At 40.6% G+C, this 24,510-nt stretch overlaps 1 protein-coding gene across 5 annotated transcripts in view; it reads left to right on the top strand.

Moving 5' to 3' along the window:
* Positions 1 to 24,510, top strand: part of BICD1 (BICD cargo adaptor 1) — a 187,547-nt gene that overhangs the window by 122,794 nt on the left and 40,243 nt on the right. For all 5 annotated transcript variants that reach the window (XM_037389587.1, XM_037389590.1, XM_037389589.1 and 2 more), the window contains 3 exons: positions 8,766 to 8,918; positions 12,444 to 12,881; positions 19,450 to 20,544. In XM_037389587.1, coding sequence (XP_037245484.1) covers positions 8,766 to 8,918; positions 12,444 to 12,881; positions 19,450 to 20,544 — 1,686 coding nt within the window. The remainder of the gene's footprint in view (positions 1 to 8,765; positions 8,919 to 12,443; positions 12,882 to 19,449; positions 20,545 to 24,510) is intronic.

The raw sequence follows: 24,510 nt of genomic DNA, 5'->3' as shown, positions 1-24,510 counted from the left end.
CCCTAAGATAATTTGACAAGAGCGATTTGGGTTTGGTGTCTTTACAATAGCACCCGGTCAGCCGTGGGATAATCGGTGGTGTAGAATGGGCAACAGCCCTGCTCCAGAGAGTGCGATCTCCGGTGTTTCTTACTCAGGCACTATTCAGTGCAGCAGGAATAGTGAGGATACTGCGACGTAATTCAGCTAAAGTGTGACATTAGGAGGCAGTGCCCTGTCCACCCTGGCTGCACGCTCCCACCCTGTGCTTTTCACTGCGACCAGAGCGCAGGGCTCCCCGGGGAGAGCATCCTGCTCTGCAGCAATGGGGCTGGGCAGGTGGCAGCAGTGACAAGGCATGGAGGAGGCTGAAGGCTCTGGAGCGCAAGCCTTGTGAGGAGCAGCTGAGGGAACCGGGGTTGCTTAGCCTGAAGAAAAGGAGGCTGAGGGGAGACCTTATCACTTTCTATAACTGTTACCAAAAGATCTGTCAAATGAACTTTCTAAGGCTTGTTTTAAATTTAGAAAGCAGGCATTCTTTATTACGGTGCCAGGAGCACTGGGGATATCTCCACCTAAGGTGCTCACCCTGTCTTTGAATCCACGCCCTTTGTATTCTGCATACTCATACATATGCATTACATTTCCCTGAAATCTCACACATATTTGATTATTTCCTGGAATTCATTTGCATTAGTCCCTTCTTTTGCATATACGTGGTTTCATCTTATTTGAGTTGGAGGGCTGCTTTTGCAACTACTGAGATGTTGATTTCTAAATACTTCATGACCTGGCCACCTTAGTCCTTTTACAATGTTTTCCTGTCAGACTTGCTATGTCTCCATGAGATTCAGTCAGATCTTTTCTTTTGTGCTAGATGTTCCTTTCAAGTTAGATCATAAATCTTATCTATACAAGATCTTCTTGATTACAATCTAATAATTATACTAAGGTTATACATTAAACTTCTGGCATCACAACTACTTAAAAGGAGTTTGTAGTGAGGTGGATATTGGTCTCTTCTCCCAGGTAACAAGCAATAGGAAAAGAGGAAATGATCCCATGTTGCACCAAGGGAGGTTTAGATTGGATATTAGGAAAAATTTCTTCGCTGAAAGGGCGGTCAAGCGTTGGAACAGGCTGCCCAGGGAAGTGGCTGAGTCTTCATCCCTGGAGGTGTCTAAAAGACATGTAGATATGGTGCTTTGGGACATGGTTTAGTGGTGGACTTGGCAGTGTTAGGTTTATGGTTGGACTCTATGATCTTAAGGGTATTTTCCAACCTAAATGATTCTACAATTCTGTAAGTGGGAGTGGGACTGGCCTTTGGCCTATGGCTGGCTCCTAGGTGGACTTGTTTTTGTCCATTGGTACCTGGAGAAATTTGAAACCCAGTATAGGCATGAATGGGCTGTGGGAAGACTCCATGGAGAGTGCTGCATTTGTAAGATGTCATTACCAGCCTGCTCCAAGGCATAGATGTGTCATCATCTCTCTTCTACCCAGCCAGTGTGGTATTTAGAAATAAATTCTTCCACTTAGAAAATTTTAATGCCACTAGAGCTGCAGGAGAGAGTTGAGTAGCAGAGTTTTACGTTTAAACAAAATGACCACCACAATGTCCTTCTTATGGCAAAACATTTTCCAGCCAATTGATATTTTTCTATTTGCAGTGATCATATGTTAATGTATGGCGTCATTCTGCAGATACTGAGAAAGATCGTAACTGAACTGTGCTATAACCCTGGAGTCTCAATTTCCTATCATGCTATTTTAATACAGTTTAGTTTGGTAAAGTTTTCCTTCCTTTGATGGGATTAGTTAGGAGTATTATAGCAGTGTTTGTTGCAGGGTGCTGGTATTAATTATAATTTAAATATTAATATATACAACACATTAATACTAATTAATTAATTGCTATAAATGCAGCCAAATCAAACCATTATTTTTCAGATGAATATGTATGATTCGAGATTTGTAGTTTATTTCATTTTATGAAGTCATTATAATATCATGTGACCAGATATTCAGCAGTTAAATTAAATACTTAAACCACCAGAACATTCCTTAATTCAGTCTTTTTATATATGAAAGTCAATAAAATAGATACTTCATAAGGATTTATATGTAGCAGGATTTACAATGTTAAATATTATGGGTTTAAAACTCTGTGATAACTACATAAATGGGGCATTTAATTGCCCTTGATAGAAATTCACCTTACTCCTTTAGAGTTAGCGATTCCAATTAAATGTGTTGAGCATTTCAGAGGATTAAATTATTAGATGTATTGTAAATGCTTTAATTAAAAGCCGTTGCTGGTGAAGAAACTTGAAACATACATTATCTTGATCTGGCTTCTATTCAATATGCTATAGCTAACAAATATATGGCTTTTTTTGTCCTTGGCTTTCATAGTGCTGTCATTTTGTGAGTAAATCCATGGAAGGGAAAGATTATAGTTGCTTATGCTGTTCTACAGATGTATTTGTAAAAATATCTTGTGCACAATAGCACGTCTGCTTTTTTTTCTGGTTTTGAGACAGTGAATGATATATCAAAAGCTAAAGAATGTCAGAATCGTACATAATTTCAAAAGTCAGTAGTTTCTGGGTTTAGATAATAGAAGCTGTATTCATGCTCTGAAGGTAGTATGCCAATACGGCTGCTTAGATCAGATACAATACCATGAACTCTAATAATGCTACTGAATGATGCATTTTGATGGATGAGATCAGATAAATTCAGATTAAAAAGGAGGATGCAGACCTCTAACAATGAGGAAAGAGAGTATTTGACTATTTATTTTGGGATATAGAGGTATCTGTGTATTGAAAGGCAAGCAAAAATGGTTCTGCAAGACATGCTCCATCCCTGCTCAGCTAGGCATTTACATCTATGAATCAGGATGATCGGGCTGCAAATTCTGCTAAAGGGTCAGAAGAGGTCACACTAGGTCATCCACAAAATCCCATTATGGTTTTAAATATATCTGGAAGCATGGAAAATGTCATTCTTTCACTTCAAGGCGAGTATTCCTGCATATGAGAAAGGGAAACTTTAAGGTTAGCCTAGAGGACCTTCTTTGGAGACCTAAAACAAGTTGGTGGTAAATAAAAATAGTCCTTGCTCTTCTATTCTCCCTTTCGTCCTCTCTTCTCTCAACTTCCCTTATCCCTTCAGGATGAAAAATCAGGACCTGCCAGGGCAAGCTGGGTATCTCTGCAGACCACCTGATTCTCCCTGGCTGCCTCCTCCCTGATGTGACAAATCTCTTTCTGGGTCTTTAATTTGTACTATTTTCCTCTCTGGATTCTTCCATCAGTAGAAAGGAGAGGAGGGGTGGCTTTCCAGTGGTGTCCTGCTACATCGTGCCGGTGAGAAGAATTCTCTGTATGATGCAGAATGAGATTTTCCACTGTTTATGTGTACCCATAAATCACATTAGAGGCTTCTAAAGGGGAGATATAATTGGGCTTTAAAGTTTCTAAGGGTATATCTGTATATTCTAAAAGTAATGAATCAAAGGTACTTTGGGGTTGGGTTATTCTTTCCTCATTAATTTCTCATGGATTTATTTATATTTGCATGTTGCCAAGTAGATACAAACAATGCACTTAAAGAGAAGCAAAAATAATTTCCAAGTGGGGTTAATTTTGTGAAGGAATGATCCTGAAGGAAGTCCCAAACCTAATTTTGGCCAAAATTGTGCTGGTAGTGCTTCCTCATGTGAAGTTAGCATGTTTGTAATTAAATTTGAACCCCAGTTAAATTGTATTTTCTATGATATGCCTATTATTGTTCTTCGTAAAAAATACACCTTTTATTTTCCTCTGCAGAGTAAAGTAAACATGACGTACAAATTTACAGGGAGACTTGTCAACAAATACATGAGATCCTGGATGTTATTCTGAGCATAAACTTTCTATTACATTCAATTTACTGTTACTGCAAAACCTGTCATTGGATCAAATGGGATTTCATACTGCATCAACTATAATACAATGCCATTAAATTGGAAATATATAAATTTCCAATTGTTCTCTTACAAGTTATGAAAATTAGAAAGTTATGCACAACATCATGCTATGACTTGCATATTCCAACAGATAAGTACTGATTTAGAGTAGTTTGGTGTGTATAATTAATTTCTGATTATAAGGCTGCTTTACAGTGTGAAAAATAGTATGTGTCACTGCAGTAAGGACCTGAAATCTTTTCATGAAAATTCGTATGACAAAAACTGTAGGGAAAAAGCCCAAACACTAGTTCCCTAATTTTTGTTGGAATAAAACCCAGTAGACAAAAAACAGAAATAAAAATGTCCTTTATGCACTCCAAGATGGGGGAGGACCAAAATAGTTAATGGAGCTGCACTCACTTTAAAAAGAAGGCTTCAAAACACCACCAGTTTCCGAGAAGTTCCATTTATGGGTCCACAGTTCAGGAAATCAAAAGCCAGTAGAGCTCACTTCTTGCCTCAGAGATGAGAACACTCAGCTTAAGGTCACTACCCCTTGCCCAGTTTGCTTTCCTTCGGTATATTTGTAGGAGACAAAAATGTAACAGGTATCTTTCTTGGGCAACACTGGGGGTGTTCTGACATAAAAATGACCCTGGAGGAATCATATATTTCTTCATAGTTCTTTCTCATAATTTTCAACATTAGACATTTCCATTCTTTCATTTTAAAGTACCTTCTCACTTGCAATTATTTGATATCACACAATGCATTACAATGTATCAACACAATTAATACAGTGTGCTATGTATGTAGCATATGGACTACAGCATTTTAAAAGTCTATGCTGAATCAAAAATTAATAATATATTCATATATATTGCATTTAATTTTGGTAAGAAGTACAAAAGTTTATTATTTAATATTTGTATTCCAGTGATGCTCAGAGACCTGCCAGGATTGAAGTGATGGCTGTACTGCAGAGATGTGGTCCTTGCCCCTGTAAAATCTAGAGATGTCTTTCACCATTCATATATGGCAAGTCTGAAAAATATATCTAAGTACCAGTGAATAGGTGACCTGAACAGACTTGATCTCAGCCGATCCTTTGGTTTTTAAGTTCTCGTGGTCTGTTCCGTTATGTGTAGGTTCATTAGACGTGCTATGTGACTGACATCTTCCACAATTAGAGCTCATGTATAATGAGATGCAATGCTGAAGGACTTTGTTGTTTCCTATAGTTTCACAGAAAGGCTTTTTCCTTCTTCTTTGGCACCGAACCATTAAAACCATTGCACCATGTTCAGCTGGTGACAAGGGCTGAAAATAATTTACAGCCATTAAAGCATTGCTCGTGTATCATTAGCTCCACCTCTTGGATTAATTTGGTTTTTACAGATCCAGTAAGTTCATAGGGGGATCCTCTCTGGAAACGTAAGAAGTCCTGAGGCAGTGCCATAGTAAAATCGTCTGGCTTGATTGCTCTATCCTGGGGATTTAATGTTCACTGCTTGATAACCAGTAAAGTTTAATTACGAATTCTTTTACTAACAGTTTGGGTTACATTGGCCGCTAGTGGCTCGTATAGATAACTGCCCTGATGACAGACTCCTTTTGCCTTGTGCTTTTAAATCCTCTCATGCATTTTTCATGCAAGTCCAAGTCACCTCACAAGAGGACTGATGCAATGGCCAAATAAAAAGTTTGTATGTTACTGCCACTGTGTCAGTACAGCTAAGGTCTATCCTCTATAACTCTATATATTCTACTGAAGAAATACATATTTAAAATAGTTCAGAATAACAATAGAGAGTTGTGAGGAGTTACTGCATTTAATTAGATCATTTGGTGGAAACAACTAATATCCTTACTGACAATAACAAAGAATAAACTCAGCATGAATATTTTTAATAGGCTGAAGACTAGTTTGCTTCCACAAAATGCATAGAAATCTCCTATGAAGGACAACAGAACAGCCCTCCAGCAGGTCCTGTGGCTACTCACTCGTAAACCTTGATAACACCGGGCTTTTGCCCTGTAACGTGGAAGCCCTGCCTCTCGTAGGAAGCCGTGACAGCACCAGAGCGCTTTGCAGCTGGATGTTTGCCAGCACAATGCAGATGTTTGCAAACAGGAGGAGGGATCTGGGAGCACGGAGGATGATGCCGGGGTGTTTTCAGTGACCAAACACATGCTTTATGTTACTTTGAGAAGGTGATACTGTATTCTGTGATGTGCTGGGTTTGTTTTGCCCATGTGGCAGAGCAGTAGGATTGCTTCCAGCGGAGGCCTTGGCCCCGGTTGGGGGAAGCACGGCAGGCAGCCCTGCGGCAGGCCTGGCAGACGGGATGCTGCGGCTGGTGCATTTTCCCTTTTCATGTAGTTTCTTCCTTGACCAAATGCCATGAGTAATGACAAATAGAGGTAGCTCTGCAGAGAGCGTTTCTCTGTGTGTAAGAAGGGGAGGAGAGCTATATATGTTTCTGATTATACCTCCAGGATGATACAGGAGAAGGAGAAGTTGAGAATGGTGAAGGAATGTGGTTTCTCTCTTCTTAAGGAAATGGTGGTGCATTCAAGCAAGATGACAGCTCATGTTTTCTGCTGCTGTTTGCAATAACAGAAAAGACAAAGGAGTGCTCTGATCTTACAGAGTTAATTTTTGAGGCTTTTTCAAAGCAGCATGCCTTGTACTGTATCAGGGAAATAATATATCAGGATTCTGTAAAAATTTTTGCTCAGGTCCTCCATCTCTGGCCACCTTTTTTTGTTCCTTTTTATGCCTTTTTGGGAGAGGCCTTCCTTTCAATCTGCAGTGTTGAACAGCAGAGCCAGTTTGGGCCATGAGCTGACCCTTGGCAGCCGCCTGTCCTGCGTGGTGATGGTGGTGGTGGCGGTGGTGGTGGTGAGCTCACCCCAGCGAGGTGCAGGCTGAGCCGCTGGGAACGGCCGGCTGCTGCCATGGCAGGAGCCAAGCAGGCAGAGCTGCTCTGCACAGCCTCGTGCTCCCGGGGCTCCTGTCAGTGTTGGATGGATGTCAGCCAGTTGCTATTCATTCCCTGGGCCAATCATCTTCCAAACACCAGGAGAGTTGCAGAGCGGCTTAATTATACTTGACACAGCGGAGTCGTGTGTTTGGTGCTGTCCACACGCTGCCTCAGACTTGCACGTATACCCGCAGCCAGCCAGTGTAAATCACTGCCACAGCTGAGAACATGCTGGCAGAAACAAAATGTATAAAGGCAGCCCTGAGGTATCAAATGCCTTCACTTCATGAAATCATCTGCAGTACTAGTCTTACAGTTCACTCAGAGGTTTATTAGGCAGTGACGGATGCAGGAATATTTGCAGTTACTTTTATCTAGTGCTCTGTGACTCTTCTGCCACCGGGGATCTTTTCAGTTGCCTTCAGTTAAGAAATTTGGTGGTTTCTTCATTTCTTCTTAATTAGCTGTTAGGGGGAGGGTGATGGGTTTTATTTTTCTTGAAGAAAAAGGCTTCATTTTAAAAAGTGCTTTTGTAACTCTTGCATCAACGTTTTTTTCCACATGCTTTGCAATGTTATTTTCCAGGGGCTTATAATTGTTTATTTAACCTAGGTGCTAAGCAAAGTTCTTTTTACCCTCAAATCACAACACGGGGTTTTATCCTTTACATATCAGAAGGTGAATTGTACAGATTGATGTGTTTAGAGCTCCCTGACTACAGTTTCTGCTGTAATGATTTCTTAAACATTTGACTTTTTTTCAGGTAGGTGTGAGGCCAGTGGCTGCCCTCCCTCCACACTGGAATCTTTTACAGAAACCCTTCACTGCTGCTCAGGTGTGCTCTTTTTGACACCCCAGCAGCAAGGGGGCTCTGCCCCATCATTAAGGTTGCAGTAGTGCTTCTCTCCAGCACCTGCTGTGGCAATGCTCAGATTTCTCTGGCAGGCAAGGAGAAGATGTGACCCAATATGCCTGTTCCTATTAATCAGGAAAATGTGGGCTTCTCTTCAAAGCTGAGGGGGAGGGGGCTCCTACCCACCATGTCATTGTACTCTTCCAGCTGTGTGTTAACTCCATCTTCCCATAGCACAATTTACATCAGGGTTATGCCAGCAGAGTCCTCACAGAATAACCTGACCCTTGATGTCAAACTCATTCAGAGCTGGAATGTGATGGAAACAATTTTTGGTGAAACTGATCCCTCGCGAGCTCTCTCATAAGGCTGCCTGGGAGCTGTATTCACTAATGGGAAAAATAAAGTGGTGACCTTGTGTGTTCTCAGGACTCCTGGGTGTAATCCTGCTCAGCACAGCAATGCATTTGTCAGGTTTTTGAGGAGTGCCTTACAGCCATCTGCCTGGCAGGTCCCCCCCACCTACCTGTGTGCCTCCCTAATGCCTGCAGATACCAGCCTGTGAGTGCGTCTTGCTCAGTAACAGATGCCTTTACAGAACAGATGCTGTTACTCATTGCTTTTCTGTATAAAAGTGGAGAGCATCCTTCAGTGGAAAGCAGGTGGTAATTTTATTTAAATCAAGTTGTACCGTAGAACAATAAAATTAATGAGATGATAAAGCTTTGCCAGGTTTTCCAATTCAATAAGCATCTAATTTTGAAACTGTTTTAATCAAGCTTCCTTATCAGATGTTCTCATTTCTGCGTTGCCAACACACACCTGAAATTACTGCTTGGCCTCACTTTAAAAAAGGTGATGCTGTCTTGATTTTCACTGTTAAATCGTTTTTATTTGACAATTTTTTCTTTAGTCTTTTCTAAGGGCAGTGTTCATTAAAGTGGCTGTGCATGAATGGTAATGTACTTGCCTTTTCTTTCATCAGAATAACGAAATGGTGGAACTACAGAGGATACGAATGAAAGATGAAATCAGAGAATACAAATTTCGAGAGGCGAGACTTCTACAGGACTACACTGAGCTTGAAGAAGAAAACATTACTTTACAGAAACTGGTGTCCACACTGAAGCAGAATCAAGTAAGCAACGAAAGATTCAAGCCATTATGCTGAAAAATGACACCTTTTCCTCTAGTATCCCATAATGTGATCCCGCAGAGCACTTTGATAGAAGTTTCTTTGTACATTTTTTTCGGTTGTTTTTTTGCTGAATGCTTGCTCTGAAACAGTGTAATAACTTTTTTGATGTATGTGGAGGCTCTTACCACAGCTTTAGTGAAATCCTGGTGGAATATTTCACTGCAGAACTTTGTAAAAGCAGAGGAATCATTAAAATAGATAGAATAGCATCTTTTTGCTTCCTGCTTTTCCTGTCCTCGCTACCTGCAGACTCAACTCAGTGCCCAGTGGCAGAGTTCAGCCCTCTCTTTCCTCTTGGTTGGTTTCCTGCATGTCCTTTCCTCTTCTGAAGCAGAGAAAAGAGGAAATAATCTTCTCCCTGTTCTCCGGGTTTTTTTTCCTGCTCCTCAGGTTTTCGTGTACTGGTGCTACTCTCTTCTCAGCCATGCTAACCCACAAGTTTAGCAAGATTCAAAAATAGGTGATATCAGGTGTTCCTAGTTTTTCCTTTGTTTTCCTCATTACAGCAATTTGCAGCTGATGGCAAACCAACCCACAGCAATTCTCACTGCAGTGCAGAATGCACCCCAAGGAGCCCCCATAAACAAGAGGCCCTTTTCATCCAGATGTGAGAAGTCATGGAGTCTGTTCTCTCCCCTTAGAAAAAGCGCAGCTCCCTTTGCTGTGCGACACACATACCGCTGAGGAAGCAATCCAGAACACAGTTGTCCTTTAAATAGAACAAAAGAGATTTCTTTGCACGTCAGATGAGTTAACGTACCATGATCAATATTTAAGTATCTGAGTTGGATGATGTAACACTTTTTGCCTTTTAGACACTGTCCAGATCAGCGTATTGTTGCACTTCCAAACACCATTTCCTTAGCTGCCAGCAGATAGTAACAGCACTGCGTTGCAGCCCCTGCTTTACGTCCTAACCTACTGCCTGGTTCAGTTAGGGTTTCTATCAAATAGCCAGGACTGTCGCTGTTTCTAACGGCAGCCTGGTAACAAATCTGCCTTATTCCTGCAGGAATATGCAGTGCCATTTCAGCTATCTTTTACTATTTTAGGATTCTAGCACAAATGTAATTGAAACATTTAAAATGATGGAGCTGTGTGACAGGGAATATGCAGGTAATAGAAGCGGCTATGTTGTTTCCTTATTTGCAAAGATACCTAGACTTTCACACTCCTGAAATTGAATTTATAGTGGATCATCTTTGTATCCGTTATTTACCAAGCCAGCAAATTCCCCCTTTGAGGCACGGATTTTTTTCCTCACCAACCTCATAGGAGACATTTTCACACTATCAGTAAATTAAAGACCCTTTATGGACTGTCCTAGTTTCCTCCAGCAGAAAAATCTGTTTGCAAGTGTTTATATTTGTCATAATGTTTCATTCTTAGTGAAACCAAACAGCAGCAGTCTATGGAGAGGAAAAGCATTGCTATATTTTGAATGGCTTTAATAATCAGTCATTTTTCATCACATATCTATGCACTTAGGATTCCTAAAATAACTTTGATATACAAGATAAAATCTCAAGAGCATTTTATACTTTAATGCTCTAATTTTCAAAACTATATATTACAAGTCGTAGTTCTAAACTGTCACTGCCTGGGGTTTTTGGGGTTTTTTTTGCAACTTTTGTAATTAAGAATCTGTGTGATGGTAACCAGGTAGATAATATAGACCTTTGATTCTCATATGGATTTAAAATTGTAAAATGGTTGGGGGGTTTATTTTTTTTATTTTTCATGTCCTTAAGTTGCAAACATAGCTACTTGATTGGATTACATAATTTTTCAGATGGACCTGTCCCTCCAGTCAGAAAAGATACAAAGTTCCTAAAAGTAGATTTGAAAATCTCATGAATTTTCCTTTTCTACTTAAGAATTCCCAGTATGAATTTGGAACTTACTTTGTTTTTGATATGTTTCCATTTTATGGGTTTGAAGATTAGTGCTTTGGTTTTTAAGTTTGCCTTTCCAAAGGTTTGAGTATGAGACTTTTGACAGGTTGATAAATATTCTACTCCAATAGGAATGGTGGCTATTTCTATTTTCACAAGAACCTTATTATAGTTTATTTAAATATCTATACATATATAAAATAAAAAAATATTCTGGACAATGCCTTAAAATTGCAGATAGTGATGCATTTGAATTATAAAGGCCTCAGCTGCAAAAAGTATTTTTATGGAAGCATGAAAATTCAGTATTTCTTTTTCACTGAGCTATTGAATTATTTCACCTGATACATGACGAGGTATATGAGTAACATGATTAGAATTAAATTAAAAAAAATCAAAGGGTGATCATTTTTACTAGGAGAATTGGTCAAGCATGGTCATGAACATCAATTGCTGTGGGATTTTCCAGCAGTGAAAAGGAAGATGAGGAGGGCCAGCAAGGCAAAGCATTCTGCAGTGGGGATCTACTGCACCATCTAGATATTGCTGAGTAACTGGTTTTGAGCTAGATTGGGTTTTCCTAGGCTTTACTTCTTGTTGGGAACAATAGAGAGGACTGTGTAAACATGGCAGGTGTCTTTAAAGCAGAGAAGAAGCTAACGTTTTCCTCAGCCCACAGTGCCTGTAAATACTTTGATAAAACACTGCACCTCGGTCTGAGGCAGAGAGCCTGCCCTCTGAGAAGGAGCAAGTCCCTCCAAGCCTGGTGAGGCTGCACCAGGTCGCTGGGACACACTTCAGGGAGCGCTGTTGGAGCAACAAGTTGCCGTGTGCTCCAAAACAGCATAGGGATGTGTGTTCATCGTGCAGATCAAGGACTGTGTGGCTGAATGAGCTGTTTACTGCATTTTCTGGTAGTTTAAAAATCTCTTAACATGGAGCATCATAGAGTTTAAACTCATTGTATGAATAGTTTGCTGTTTAATTTTTAAAATTAAATGCTGCTTGGATAATGGAGAGCCTTGTGTGACAGAGAAGAGAGTTGAGGCTCTTCTATCATTTCTGTATGTTCCATCCGTATTTTTGAAAACTACTCAGAAACCGATCCTTGAGAATCTGTGCCTGAGTGACTTTACATCTGGCAAGAATTTGGATAGGAAGTCATCTTTAGAATACTTGCAATTAATAAATCAGACAATATTAACATAAGATCTGTACGTACCAACATTGCTTATGGCAATTCATAACAAATCTATGGTTACCAGGATATCTGCTACTAAACACCCCTCTTTCCATGAAATACATAAATACATTGTTTGTCCTTGTAAGTTACTCAGAAAAAGGTTCTGTATTTCTTGACTCTTACATGCTGAAAAAGTGAGCAATGGAGTATTTAACAGAGCAAGCTCCACTTGCATTTTCTTTGCAGTCAGTTCTTTGCAGCTGCAGGCAGTGCCTGGTATTTCAAACTGTAGTTTCTGTAACACCTATTTCAATAAGGCTGATAAATGGCAGGTTTTCATGACTCAAGTTTTAGTATTATGAATGTTCTTTGTCTTGTCTAATTCAGGTTGAATATGAAGGCTTAAAGCATGAGATTAAACGATTTGAGGAGGAGACAGTGTTGCTTAATAGTCAGCTAGAAGATGCCATCCGGCTGAAGGAGATTGCTGAGCATCAGCTGGAGGAAGCCCTGGAAACTTTAAAAAATGAAAGAGAGCAAAAGAACAATCTGAGGAAGGAACTCTCGCAGTATATCAACCTCAATGATAGTATGTATAATAACCATATTAATATATCAGTAGATGGATTGAAGTTTGCAGAGGATGGGGGTGAGCCCAATAATGACGACAAAATGAACGGACATATCCATGGGCCTCTTGTGAAACTCAACAGTGACTACCGAACTCCCACAGGTAGGAAAGGAGAATCTCTGCACCCCGTCTCTGACCTCTTCAGTGAGCTCAATATATCAGAAATACAGAAACTGAAGCAGCAACTCATGCAGGTAAGAGCTGAATTTGATGTCCTGAAGTGTCTAGATGTAGATCCTATGATCCAGTAGACCCTAGTGCCAGCTTTTGCAATGACTTCCCTCAGTGACGTTCTTGACCATGTATGTTCTGTTCTCAGACTTCTGCTTTCGTTTCTTCATATCCAGGTTTTGCTAGAAATATCCCTAGTAAACAGCATGTCTGCAAAAAGTCAGTGTGATCTGAGCAGATGTTTAGTGCAAAGAGGAGAAAAGGACCTAGTTGCTGTGGTTGCAGATGGTTAGATTCTTTTTTTTGCTGCTTTGATAATGGGAAATGTCCCTGAAATTGCAAGTAGAATAAAGTACTCTTCAGTTTGATCAAAATCTGGAAAAAAAACCAAAACCCTGTTAAAATACATACAGATTTGATCCTTCTGCCTTGCAAGTCGGAGGGAGTTTTTGCCGTTAAGTTTGAACAAGGTTTGGCATACCATCAAGAGAAAACAAAAGGAGAGGAGTGCTCCTCTTAATAACCGTGCACTGGGAGAGCATGTGGTGTGTGAGATGTCACAGAGTGCCCTTGTCCACACTGGCAGTCCTGGCGGATGCGCAGGCTGCAGGGGGTGCCTTGGGGACCGTACAGCGAGCGTTTGTTCTCTGTTCATCCAAGCCCAGCCCAGGCACAACCAGAATAGGAGTCTGGGATGCCAGCCAGATAAAAAGTCAAGCTGCCAGCCCCGATGCTGACATCATCTTAGAAGGGGTACAGTGCCACACAGAGAAAGGGTCCCGCTGCCCAAGCTGTTGAGCATCAGCTCTGCCACAAGAGCTTTGAAAGCTTTCGGCACCATCAATGAAACAGCCAGCATTTTCTAGCTGCAGGCTTCCAAAAAGTGCCTCTTCTAAAGAAAGTAAAGGTGAATCCTTTACTGCTTAAAACCTAAAAGGTGATTTGGAAGGTAAACTCAATTTTCAGTGCTTGCTAAAGTAAAATAAATCCCTGCATGGTCTGTCCTATATTTGCTGAAGAGTTAATTGTTTTATTTACTTCATTGCCAAGCTCACCATGGGAAGTTTTGATCTGAGCTGTGACATGGCAAACACTGATGACATCTAGTGCTTTGCACAAATAACTTTGATGTAAGACATACATAGTTTAAGTGGGAAAGCTTAACATTTAGAATTTTATTTCTGTGAAAAATTTGTCAGACTTCTCCAGTATTAAAATATGAATAGTGTGTGCATTTTGTGCATATATGCATATGTGCATAAAATTATGCATGTCTATGTACATATAAATTTATGTATATAATACATGCACATATATAGTGTAGCTTTTGGTTTCATTCAGAAATGCAATGTTACAAATTTAAAAAACACAGCTTCAGAAGAAATGCTTTGAAATGTTCACATTTTAAAATACAGCATAAGAATTTTCAATCATATTTACAATGAAGTTTATGCAATATAAATTTGGAGTGAAAGTTGCTTGGAAATAATCAAATATTGTTTTTTTCTTGATTTTATTAGATTAAATATTGAACTTGATGAATCAGCAAACTTCTACTTGAAAGTACTGCAACTGTTCTTATCATCTCTGACTTGAAAACTTACTTATTTTATACCTCTTAAACAAAGAGGCAGCTTTCTGACAGTCACCAACTGTAAACTTAGGACCATACACAATAAATATAACCATTTCTCAGTCTCAGTGCTGGGCCCCAGCACCCTCATGCCAATAGTTGATAACATTGCTTGGCATTCTAATCCTGTTACAAGGTTTATGCCTTAAAAAGAAAGACTGGACCTAGCTGGAAACCTGATTTCTTTAGATACTGAAAAGGCTCACTGCAAAACACTGATGTACGTTTTTTTATAAAGTGGTCATCTTCTCTGTTGATTTGCCTCTGCTCACCTTGGGTCACACAAATTAAATGTGAAAATTCCTCTGAAAATTTTTCTCATTGTAGATGGGAGATTTAATCAGGTTAAACTGACAAAAGCTAATTCTTCAGTAAAATTGGATTTTTTTTTCTCCTTTTCGTATCTTTGCCATGTGGTGTTCATTCAGCCATATCTCAACATTTGGTATGTGTTAGAATCATAGAATTAGAATCATTTAAGTTGGAAAAGACCTTTAAGATGATCAAGTCCAACTGTTAACCCAGGACTGCCAAGTCCATCACTAAACCGTGTCCCTAAGCACTGCATCTATGTGTTTTTTAAACACCTCCAGGGATTGTGATTCCGCCATCTCCCTGGGCAGCCTGTTCCAGTGCTTGACCATCCGTTTCAGTGAAGAAATTTTTCCTGATATCAAACCTAAAGTTACCCCAGCACAACTTGAGGCCATTTCCTCTTGTCCTGTCACTTATCTGGGAGAAGAGACCAACACCCGCCTGCCTACAGCCCCCTGTCAGGCAGCTGTAGAGAGCAATAAGGTCCCTGCTGAGTCTCCTCCTCTTCGTGCTAAACAACCCCAGCTCCCTCAGCCGCTCCTCATAACACTTGTGCTCCAGACCCTTCACCAGCTCCGTTGCCCGTCTCTGGACACACTCCAGCACCTCAGCATCCCTCTTGCAGTGAGGGGCCCAAAACTCAGCTCAGCGTTCCAGGTGCGGCCTCACCAGTGCCGAGTACAGGGGGACGATCACTTCCCTTGTCCTGCTGGCCACACTAGTTCTGATACAAGCCAGGATGCTGTTGGCCTTTTTGGCCACCTGGGCACACTGCTGGCTAGTGCTCAGCTGGCTGTTGACCAAGTAACCCCAGGTCCTTTTCTGCCCAGCAGAAAATTATTCCTCTTGTTTTCTCTGAAGAGGCTGTTGGAGTTGCTGAAGGAGCTGACCCTCTCTTGGGAACTATTTTTATGTCTATAGGACAGCAGACTTCTCTGAGACAAGCAGACTTCAGATTTGCCATTTTGTATGTGCGTGGCAATTTTTTTCACTCCTCAATTTCAAAAAGAAGCCTTCACTAAAAGAGTTGGTATGACAGATATAATTCCTTCTGCAGCTTTAGGATGCTGATGCTGCTCCATGATCTGTACTCACACCTAGGCGAGATTTAACTGTAATTGTTCCCTTTCCATCAATGAATTCCATTGAGTAACTTGCTGAAAATTCTTGTATTCTGAGATTTTCTCTGAAAAGCTCAAAGCTTTCTGCTCTTTCTTCGTGTTTATTTTCTAGTGGAAAGAATTCTGTATGTCATCTTTAAAGCATAGGACTTCTCTCTTCCATGGTGATGCTTTTCCTATTTCTGAGACCAACATCTCATTTCAAAACCTTTAGTTAAAACTCTCTTACAAAAAAAAAAAAAAAAAAAAGAAAAAGAAAAAAACCAAAAAGGTATGCAGCCCAGCTTCTGACCCTGTTCTCCAGCTGCCTGGTACTCTCTGACCATTTGATACAAATGAGATTCAGGGTTCTTGAGCTGAGTTTTCCTGTTAATTTGTTCCAGTCTCCATTAGGAATTATTCACTGATATTCTGATATTATTTAAAAAAAAGGGGGGGGGGGCGAGGGGGGGAGATAAATAACAATGGTAAAATTGTTTTCCCATAATTGCCAAGTATAGAACAAATTGGGAAGGAAATCTCCTTAAACTGAAATCTCTGAAGGGGAAGATGCATCACAAAATAGGTAAAGCTACTTTTGAATTGTTTTAATTTTTAGTTTAAGATGATAAAAGTTCTTACTGCAACTACTGATTTCAATGTCAACAGAAAGCCTCCACCAATTGGACTGGAAAATAACTGCAATTCCCAAAAGTTTGCTGTGGGTGGAAATAGAGAGTATTGTATTGTCTAGAACAAGAAATGTAACTACCATACTTGGAAACAGCAGAGCCATTAATATGCAGAAGGTGTGCTCAGGGCTGAGTTGGAGCTTTGGGGTTTTCTTTCCCTTGGAAATAGGAGCATGTATGTACAGCTTCAAACAGATGTGGATTAGTTTAATCCATAATTACTGGACCAGAATGAGTAAAATTTAGTAGATCCACATATTTCATTTTATGTACTATCCAAGTTGTTATATGGGGTTTTTAAGTTGCATGTTTTCCCTGGAGAGTATACTTTCTATTTGAAAGAAATATTTGTTTCCAGAACACATTTATATTCAGAAGAGAAATTATCATAGAGAGCCCAATTAACTCTGTTAAAATTTTCCTTCATGATAGAGTATGACAACTAAGATAGTAATCCAGCAGTATCAATTCAGTCTGATTAATTTAAGTGGACACTGAAACACTGTGTTTCTTGAACACCAAGTTGTTTTCTTGAAGGAAAGGTGCTCTCTGACTGTAAGCTCTATATTTATTCTTATACTGGTGCAATCTACGGTTAATCACCTACTTTGGTATGAACATACAGTGGACCTATACACCTTAAAAAGCCAACCGCCTTTGGTGTGTAATGTATGGGGTTTGATTACCCTTAAGACTTCTCACCATAAGGTGACACGGTCCTTTAAATTAATCAAAACTCAGATTTTTCATGCACACGTGTAGCTCACCTTACCAACCTGAAGGAATAAATACCTTCGTTATCTGATAAGGGTAATGTAATTTAAGACTAAGCTGGTTTATACCAGGTGGTAACAACTAGAGTTCAGCTGAAAACTTCTGGGGAGAGCAGACTTGGGGCAGATTGCTTAATGGAAAAAGCAGCGGAAAGCTAGTGAAGAGGCTTCTGCTGAGTGGATCTCTGAGGCTTGCCAGGCCAGTCTGACTGAGAGATCCGTGTAAAGCAGTCACCTTTTAAGAAGATGCTCTTGGCAAAGGGAAAGGTTGCCCTGTTTTGGATTTTTTCAAGGACAATGGGCTGACAGAGCGAGTGAGCAGCTACCAGGGTAGCAGGCAGACTGAGGCAGCAATGGAGGAACAGCATCAATTGGAGAAAGGTACCAATACACTGGTGGTACTTGGCTGTCCTCTTCTGCACAGACTAAAATGGAGCGCCCTATATCTAAGGAGACAGGCTCTTCCCGGATCATAAAATAATGATGAGGTTTGGCCCTGTTTTTTTAATTCTTAAGCCATCAGTCCCCTGTACACAAGAAAACTAGGTTGATTTTTTTAGATGTTTTTAACATGGCTTCTATTTTTATTGTTGCAGTTTCTGCCTGCAGTTGATTGCAGGTTCTACCAGAGGCTGTGTTTTGAAAGTCTGTCTGTAAAACCAGGGGATCATCATATGCTTTAGTGCCTTAATACTTCTGAGCAGCAGCCACTGCTCAAAAGCCTTGTTATGAGAAAATAGGAGTCTGAAGCGCTGCTTGGAACATTTTGTGAGATGGCAGTAATAGCCCCTCAGTCCCTAAAAGGCTTTTCTTTTCCTTCAGTAAGATGCATGGTGGCCAGTTTGACTCTCTTCCAAATACTACCTGAGGGGATACTGATAGGGAAGGAAAGTCTGGGTTTTCTTAAAGGGTTTTTCAGAGCTGAAAGCTTCGCGTTCTCAGAATTAGTAATTCAGCCACTCATAAAGGGAACATGGAGCATGCCATTTTCACTGCACGTGTAAACACAAGGCTGAGATCCTGCAGCCATGGAGGGGGACGAGCAGTAAGGCTGGTAGGCTCAGGGTCCTGTTGCAAAAGCCCTGAAAGCAAGAAGGATCCCATCTCAGTGTACTCTGCTTCCCAATTCACAGCTTGGAATAGGACAAAGGCACAGAAAAAATGGAGCATTACACTTAAAACTTGAAATAGGAGTCTTTCAGGGGTGTTATCATGTGTAGCAAATACTTGAGCAGATCAAACTTTAAGTTTGTCTTGTTCACTTGCTTTAAGATGCTGTGCATTAAAACCTCTAGAGGAGTCCTCCATGACCTCCTCTGCAGTTCAACATCCACATTTCTCTGTGGATATTCAGAAAAGAACTTACTAGGTCAGAACCAATGGTTTGTTAGTTAGTTATACCACAAATACTGCTTTTTCTGCCTTGTCCTTGGAAGGATGGATTTTGCTTACAGTCAAGTGCTGGGGATGGGGAGTCCTGGGGATGGCATTTGCTCACTCTTCTGATCTGTGTTACATTTCCACACAGCGGGTTATTTAATCTGTGGAAATATACACAGCCATTTGTTTACTGTATTTGCATTCAGTAATCAAACCTTGATGAGAGTTTGCAACAGTCCAAAGATACAAATAAATATTGTGAAGGATTGGTGGAGCTATTCACAGGAAATGTAAATTCAGACTCCATTGAGAAATTTGTATGTACCAATGGAATGGCTTACAGTTGACAGTGATGCAGTTCCTGTGTTGAAGGAACATATGTCTTAATAAATCCCGTATTATTGTTCTAGCTGACTAGGCACTTAGTGCTTGGGCCCTAAGTAATTCTTTGGTGGTCAGTGTGTAAAATCATGACCTGGTGATATTGCAAATTTTAACAGAGGCTGGGACTTTATAACCCTCTGAGAGTTACATGCATCTCTCTGACTTGATTTTATGGTTTAGGTGTATGTGGCTAAAATGCCTTGGAAGCCCTCAAGTTGTGTATGCAGAGCGGAGGAGATGAATGTGATTGCAGAGTTTGGTGTTCAGCACAGGTAGGACGAGATCCTGGGTTTCTCACTTTGATTCTGTTGCAGGTAGAGAGAGAGAAGGCCATTCTCCTGGCCAACCTTCAGGAGTCTCAGACACAGCTGGAGCACACCAAGGGAGCCTTGACTGAGCAACATGAGCGAGTCCACAGGCTCACGGAGCATGTCAATGCCATGAGGGGGCTGCAGAGCAACAAAGAGCTAAAAGCTGAGCTTGACTGTGAGAAGGGCCGAGACCCCGGTGAAGAAGCACATGACTATGAAGTGGACATCAATGGTTTGGAGATCCTAGAATGTAAATACAAAGTAGCTGTTACGGAGGTGATAGACCTTAAAGCAGAAATCAAAGCCTTAAAGGAGAAATATAATAAGTACGTGGAAAATTATACTGAAGAGAAGGCCAAGTATGAGAGCAGAATCCAGACTTATGATGAGCAGGTGACAAGCCTGGAAAAATCGACCAAGGAAAGCCAGGAAAAAATGGTCCACATGGAAAAGGAATTGCAAAGGATGACAAGCATAGCAAATGAAAACCATAATACCCTCAACACCGCCCAGGACGAGCTGGTGACGTTTAGTGAGGAGCTGGCTCAGCTCTACCATCACGTCTGCCTGTGCAACAACGAGACACCAAACAGGGTTATGTTGGACTATTACAGGCAAAGCAGAGTCACCCGCAGTGGGAGCCTGAAGGGACCAGATGACCCTCGAGGCCTCCTTTCCCCGCGGCTCGCCAGAAGGGGGGTGGCATCACCTGTGGAAGCCAGGACCCCAACCGAACAGGTGACGAAAGAGGCCACGGAGCCTGGCAAAGAGCAAAGCCCAACAAAAACACCCACCATTTCTCCTGTCATCACAGCCCCTCCTTCCTCTCCTGTCTCCGATACCAGTGACATCCGTAAAGAGCCCATGAACATCTATAACCTCAATGCCATAATAAGGGACCAAATCAAGCACTTGCAGAAGGCTGTCGATCGGTCGCTGCAGCTGTCGCGCCAGCGTGCTGCAGCTCGGGAGCTGGCGCCTATGATCGATAAAGACAAGGAGGCCTTAATGGAAGAGATACTGAAACTGAAATCGCTCCTGAGTACAAAGCGGGAACAGATCGCAACCCTGAGAGCAGTGCTGAAAGCCAACAAGCAGGTAAGATGCTAATAAAGCAGTCAGTTGGGAATGCCTGCTATTTATACAGGTCACTTGCAAGCAGGAGTATTTCAGAAGAGAGATTTTACTCACAGGCTATTTAGCCCATCTCTCAATCACGGTGAGGGCAGGCCTTTCTTCCCTCCCTCCTCGCCTCCTCTTTAAGCTCTTCAGTGCTGCTTTTCTCAGCACCTGCTATATACCGAGGGCACAGGCAGAGGAACCTTTCCTGTGGAGTGAGAGAAAAGCTGAGGGGCTGCTAGTATTATTGCAAAATGATAAGATTGCCAACACTGGAAAAGAAAATGGAGTGTGCATGGAGAGGCTCCCAGGGGTGTGCTGGCCCTCTGCCAGCGCAGGTACTGCTGGAGCGGTGGGGAGGGCAAGCGTAGGGGAGGCCACCTGGGCCAGCACCTCAGCAGCTGCAGGTGGCCCTGCCAGTGGGGTCTAGCAGGGCTGGTGGTGCCAACAACCCATTTCATTTTGCTTGGCTCTTGGTAATACTCCGCAGGCTGCAAAACTTGTATGCCCCCCAGCAGATTTAAGGGGGTGAAAGATAAGTGCCATAAAAGCTAAAGTGTGCCTTAGGAAGAGAACGGCAGGTGTTAAGAGTGTGACCAGTGGCTTTGGACAGAAACTGAGCATTTATTTGATGAGACAAAAGGCAAAGTACCGAGTTATTTTCATTACAGGTAGTTAGAATTTTTTTAACTGATTTTTCCTTTTTAGTCAGAAATAATGTCTCCTGCCATTGTCACGTTTTTAAACCTTTGAGAAATAAAATCAGCATTTTTTTTTTTATGAAAAAGAACATCACTAAATGATAAAGCTGAATGAAGCAGTAACTATGATTTTTTTATTTTGAGAAGGATTTGTTATAAAGTTGTATTTTAAGATAATAAGCCATTTCAAATTATAATTTAAAAAGGTTTCCATCTTAAAAAAGTAATGAAATCTCTTTATTTTTGATGTTTCATCAATGCAAATAAGCTGAGAATTATCACATTTTATATCAAATGCCAAAAGTGGACCATGTAATGGTGTGCTTTTCAGAAGTACTGTTGACTTTTTTTGCATAATATATCCTCCCAAGCTCTTTGTATCCGTTAGATTCCAGGTCTGCAGATACTTCAAAAGAAGTTAAATTTAAGCATGCAAACAGTTTTATTTACTTCAGTGCCTCTCCTTATGCCCAGAATTTAACCTGAATGCAAGAGGATACAGCCTCAGAGTCATTGTTGCAGGTGCTCTGGGACTTTCTCCAGTTAAAACCAGTGCAGTGATCACCACGTGGGGGCATGAATCCTGAATTAACAACTTGGGATACTATTACCTGATAACAGTGATGGGATTTCAGTGTTAAAGTTCCCAATAGCCAAGAAACAAGACAGTTTCAAGTTTAATTGGTTGTTGTGTCTGCAATCGCGTTTCTAGCGTATTGGGGATTTTGAAATCACAGCAATATTTCAATATGTAGAGTCTTTTATAGCATTTCCCCCCTCCAATACAACATGTGTTAAATATTAATTCAAGTAATTAAAGACCATCTCTAGCTAAGCAATAATAATAGCTCTGAGCAATCATACACGGATTTTCCATGTAATTAAAATGTAATTAAGATATAATTGAAGTATATCAATTTAGATTCCAAATTAAAGATTTTTTTCCATTAGCATAGAGCTGTCATTTATTTTTTGATACTACCAGAGAATCTAACTCAGTCTTACTCTTTTATTGCTGTCAGAAATAGAGCATCATCCTTAAGTGTGCTCACTGAAATGGATAAATAGCTTTGCTGGGTAAGGAGGCACTATTAACTAAACTTCTATTTATTGGATAGCAACGTAGATATTGGTAGCTGTATAACTGGATATAGAATCCTGCAATACTGCTCATGCAAACCAAATATCTACATCCTCAAACTTTCAAGTTAAATGACATAATTATATATAAATATATAATTATATATATTTATATATAATATATAAAGTATTTAAAATAAATATGTATTTTAATATATATGTGTAAAAAACGTAAAAGGGAAGAGGAAATTTAAAGTTACAGAGAGGGAGGTGAGTTTTATTATGCGCTAGCAGTACTGCCAGCCTGAAGCTATGGGTATATCCCAGGACCCAAAGCACATCTCATGTTCAAAAAACAGGAGCCAAGATTCATTCCCCAGACTTCTTCCGCTCCAAAATAATGCTTTTAAGCAGAAATAAGCTGGGAATATTTTTTTTTTCCTTTGTGGGTTTCAGTTTAGACGAGCCTAAAGAGGACATCTAATTCAGTTTTTCACGTTTGCTCCACAACCACAAGAGCTAGAATTTTGCTGGTTTTTTTTTTTTTTAAACCCACCTTCCCTGAGCCCTAATAAAGCGACATTAATATGAAACTATGCGTTTTCATCCCTTACGTGGCACAGTGAGACCATGCTGGTGCCCAGGGTAGCAGGGGAGAGCTGCAGGGAGGCCCCTTGGTGAGGGAAGCTTGCAGCTGGCGGGGGGCTGGATGCCCTGGCCCATCCTCAGCCTCCTGATGGGCCAGATCACATCTCATCGTGCTTTGTAGCAATACTGTTACAGAACATCTGTATTTATTAGCACTCCAGAGACACTTTAGGTGAAGCTTTTTTGGTTGGAGTAATACGGAAAAGCAAGGTGAACACAACAAACGCACTGTAAAAATAGCAAGACCTGGCCTTCCTAGAGCATCTCACCATTCAGATCCAGGGGTGAAGACCAGCAGCAGGTCCCTGGGTCGGGTATTTTGGGCTACACTTAAGCAGAGAAATCGCACCCTTAACCAGGGAAGCATGTGTGCTATTTAGTGACCACCACAGAGGCATTGCAACATCAGATCAAAACCAGAATCATACAGTTTTCCTGGTGATACACTTGGGCGCAGTGTGCTGACGTACTGTTAATTATGCAGGGGCAAATGGTTCATCGGGAGAGAAAAAGAGCAAATGGAATTTCTGCCTCCTAACTTGAATTGTTTCCAGTTCTCTTCACCATGACTTGTCCGACTGCAGGAGAGCCCTGAAGGTGTCTCTGTTTCTGTCTCTTGCTGCAGTGCACCTGGCACTCCAGCAGTGCAGCTACGCCTTTTAATTCTTTAGCAACATACAATAAGTTTCTGCTTGAACCTGACAAGCTGTTGCCTAGTTCAAAGCATTTGACAATATCTGATATTTCTTTTTATTCTATCTGTGTTTTCTTTAGTAATATTTTTATATAAACATTTTAGTGTTAGGCTGAGCTGCGAACAGACTACACAAAATTCTGTAACACAAACAAGACAGCAAGATTTGCTGTAAGAAGCTGCAAATCTAATCCTGCGAAAATGGATTATTAAATCGATTGCTCAGGATAGCAAGGCACATATATCTTGCTAGCTTGCTTGCTTACCTTATCTTGATTTATGTATCCATTTATTCATAGCCATAATTACTGTGTCAGCACCAGTCTTGTGGAGCAAACCCAAGTAGCATTAACATTAACAAGTAGCATAAATTGTAAAGTAATATCAAATTAACGATACAGTAACTTTTAGGACCAGTTCAATAATGGTTTTGATTTTGATTTCTAATAACACACAGAAAGCAAAGCTGCCTGTGAGGGAAATTTAATATCCTAAAGTTCTGATTGAAAAATGATTGGTTGTTCTCATAGGTAGATGGTTCGATGGGAAGGAGTTGAGTCAGTAAGACCTTCACATCTGCATTGGCAGTAACTATGGTGTCTCTACCTCCCATAACGGAGAAACCCATAAAAGTTCTTCAGAAAAAATAACTTCATAACCCCAGACATACAGTGCCTTATCTATAAACAAATGCTCCGATATTATATAGACAGAATACGGTAGAATTTCTGCTGGGAAAGTGAGGCTGAATGAAAAGATCCAGTACCACATACAATTTGTGCACTAAAATAACAGACTTTGTGCTTTCTTGTGTAAAAAAGA

The sequence above is a fragment of the Falco rusticolus genome, chromosome 5 (genome assembly GCF_015220075.1).
Source record: "Falco rusticolus isolate bFalRus1 chromosome 5, bFalRus1.pri, whole genome shotgun sequence".
NCBI lineage: Eukaryota > Metazoa > Chordata > Aves > Falconiformes > Falconidae > Falco > Falco rusticolus.
This window is presented reverse-complemented; position numbering and strand designations above follow the sequence as displayed.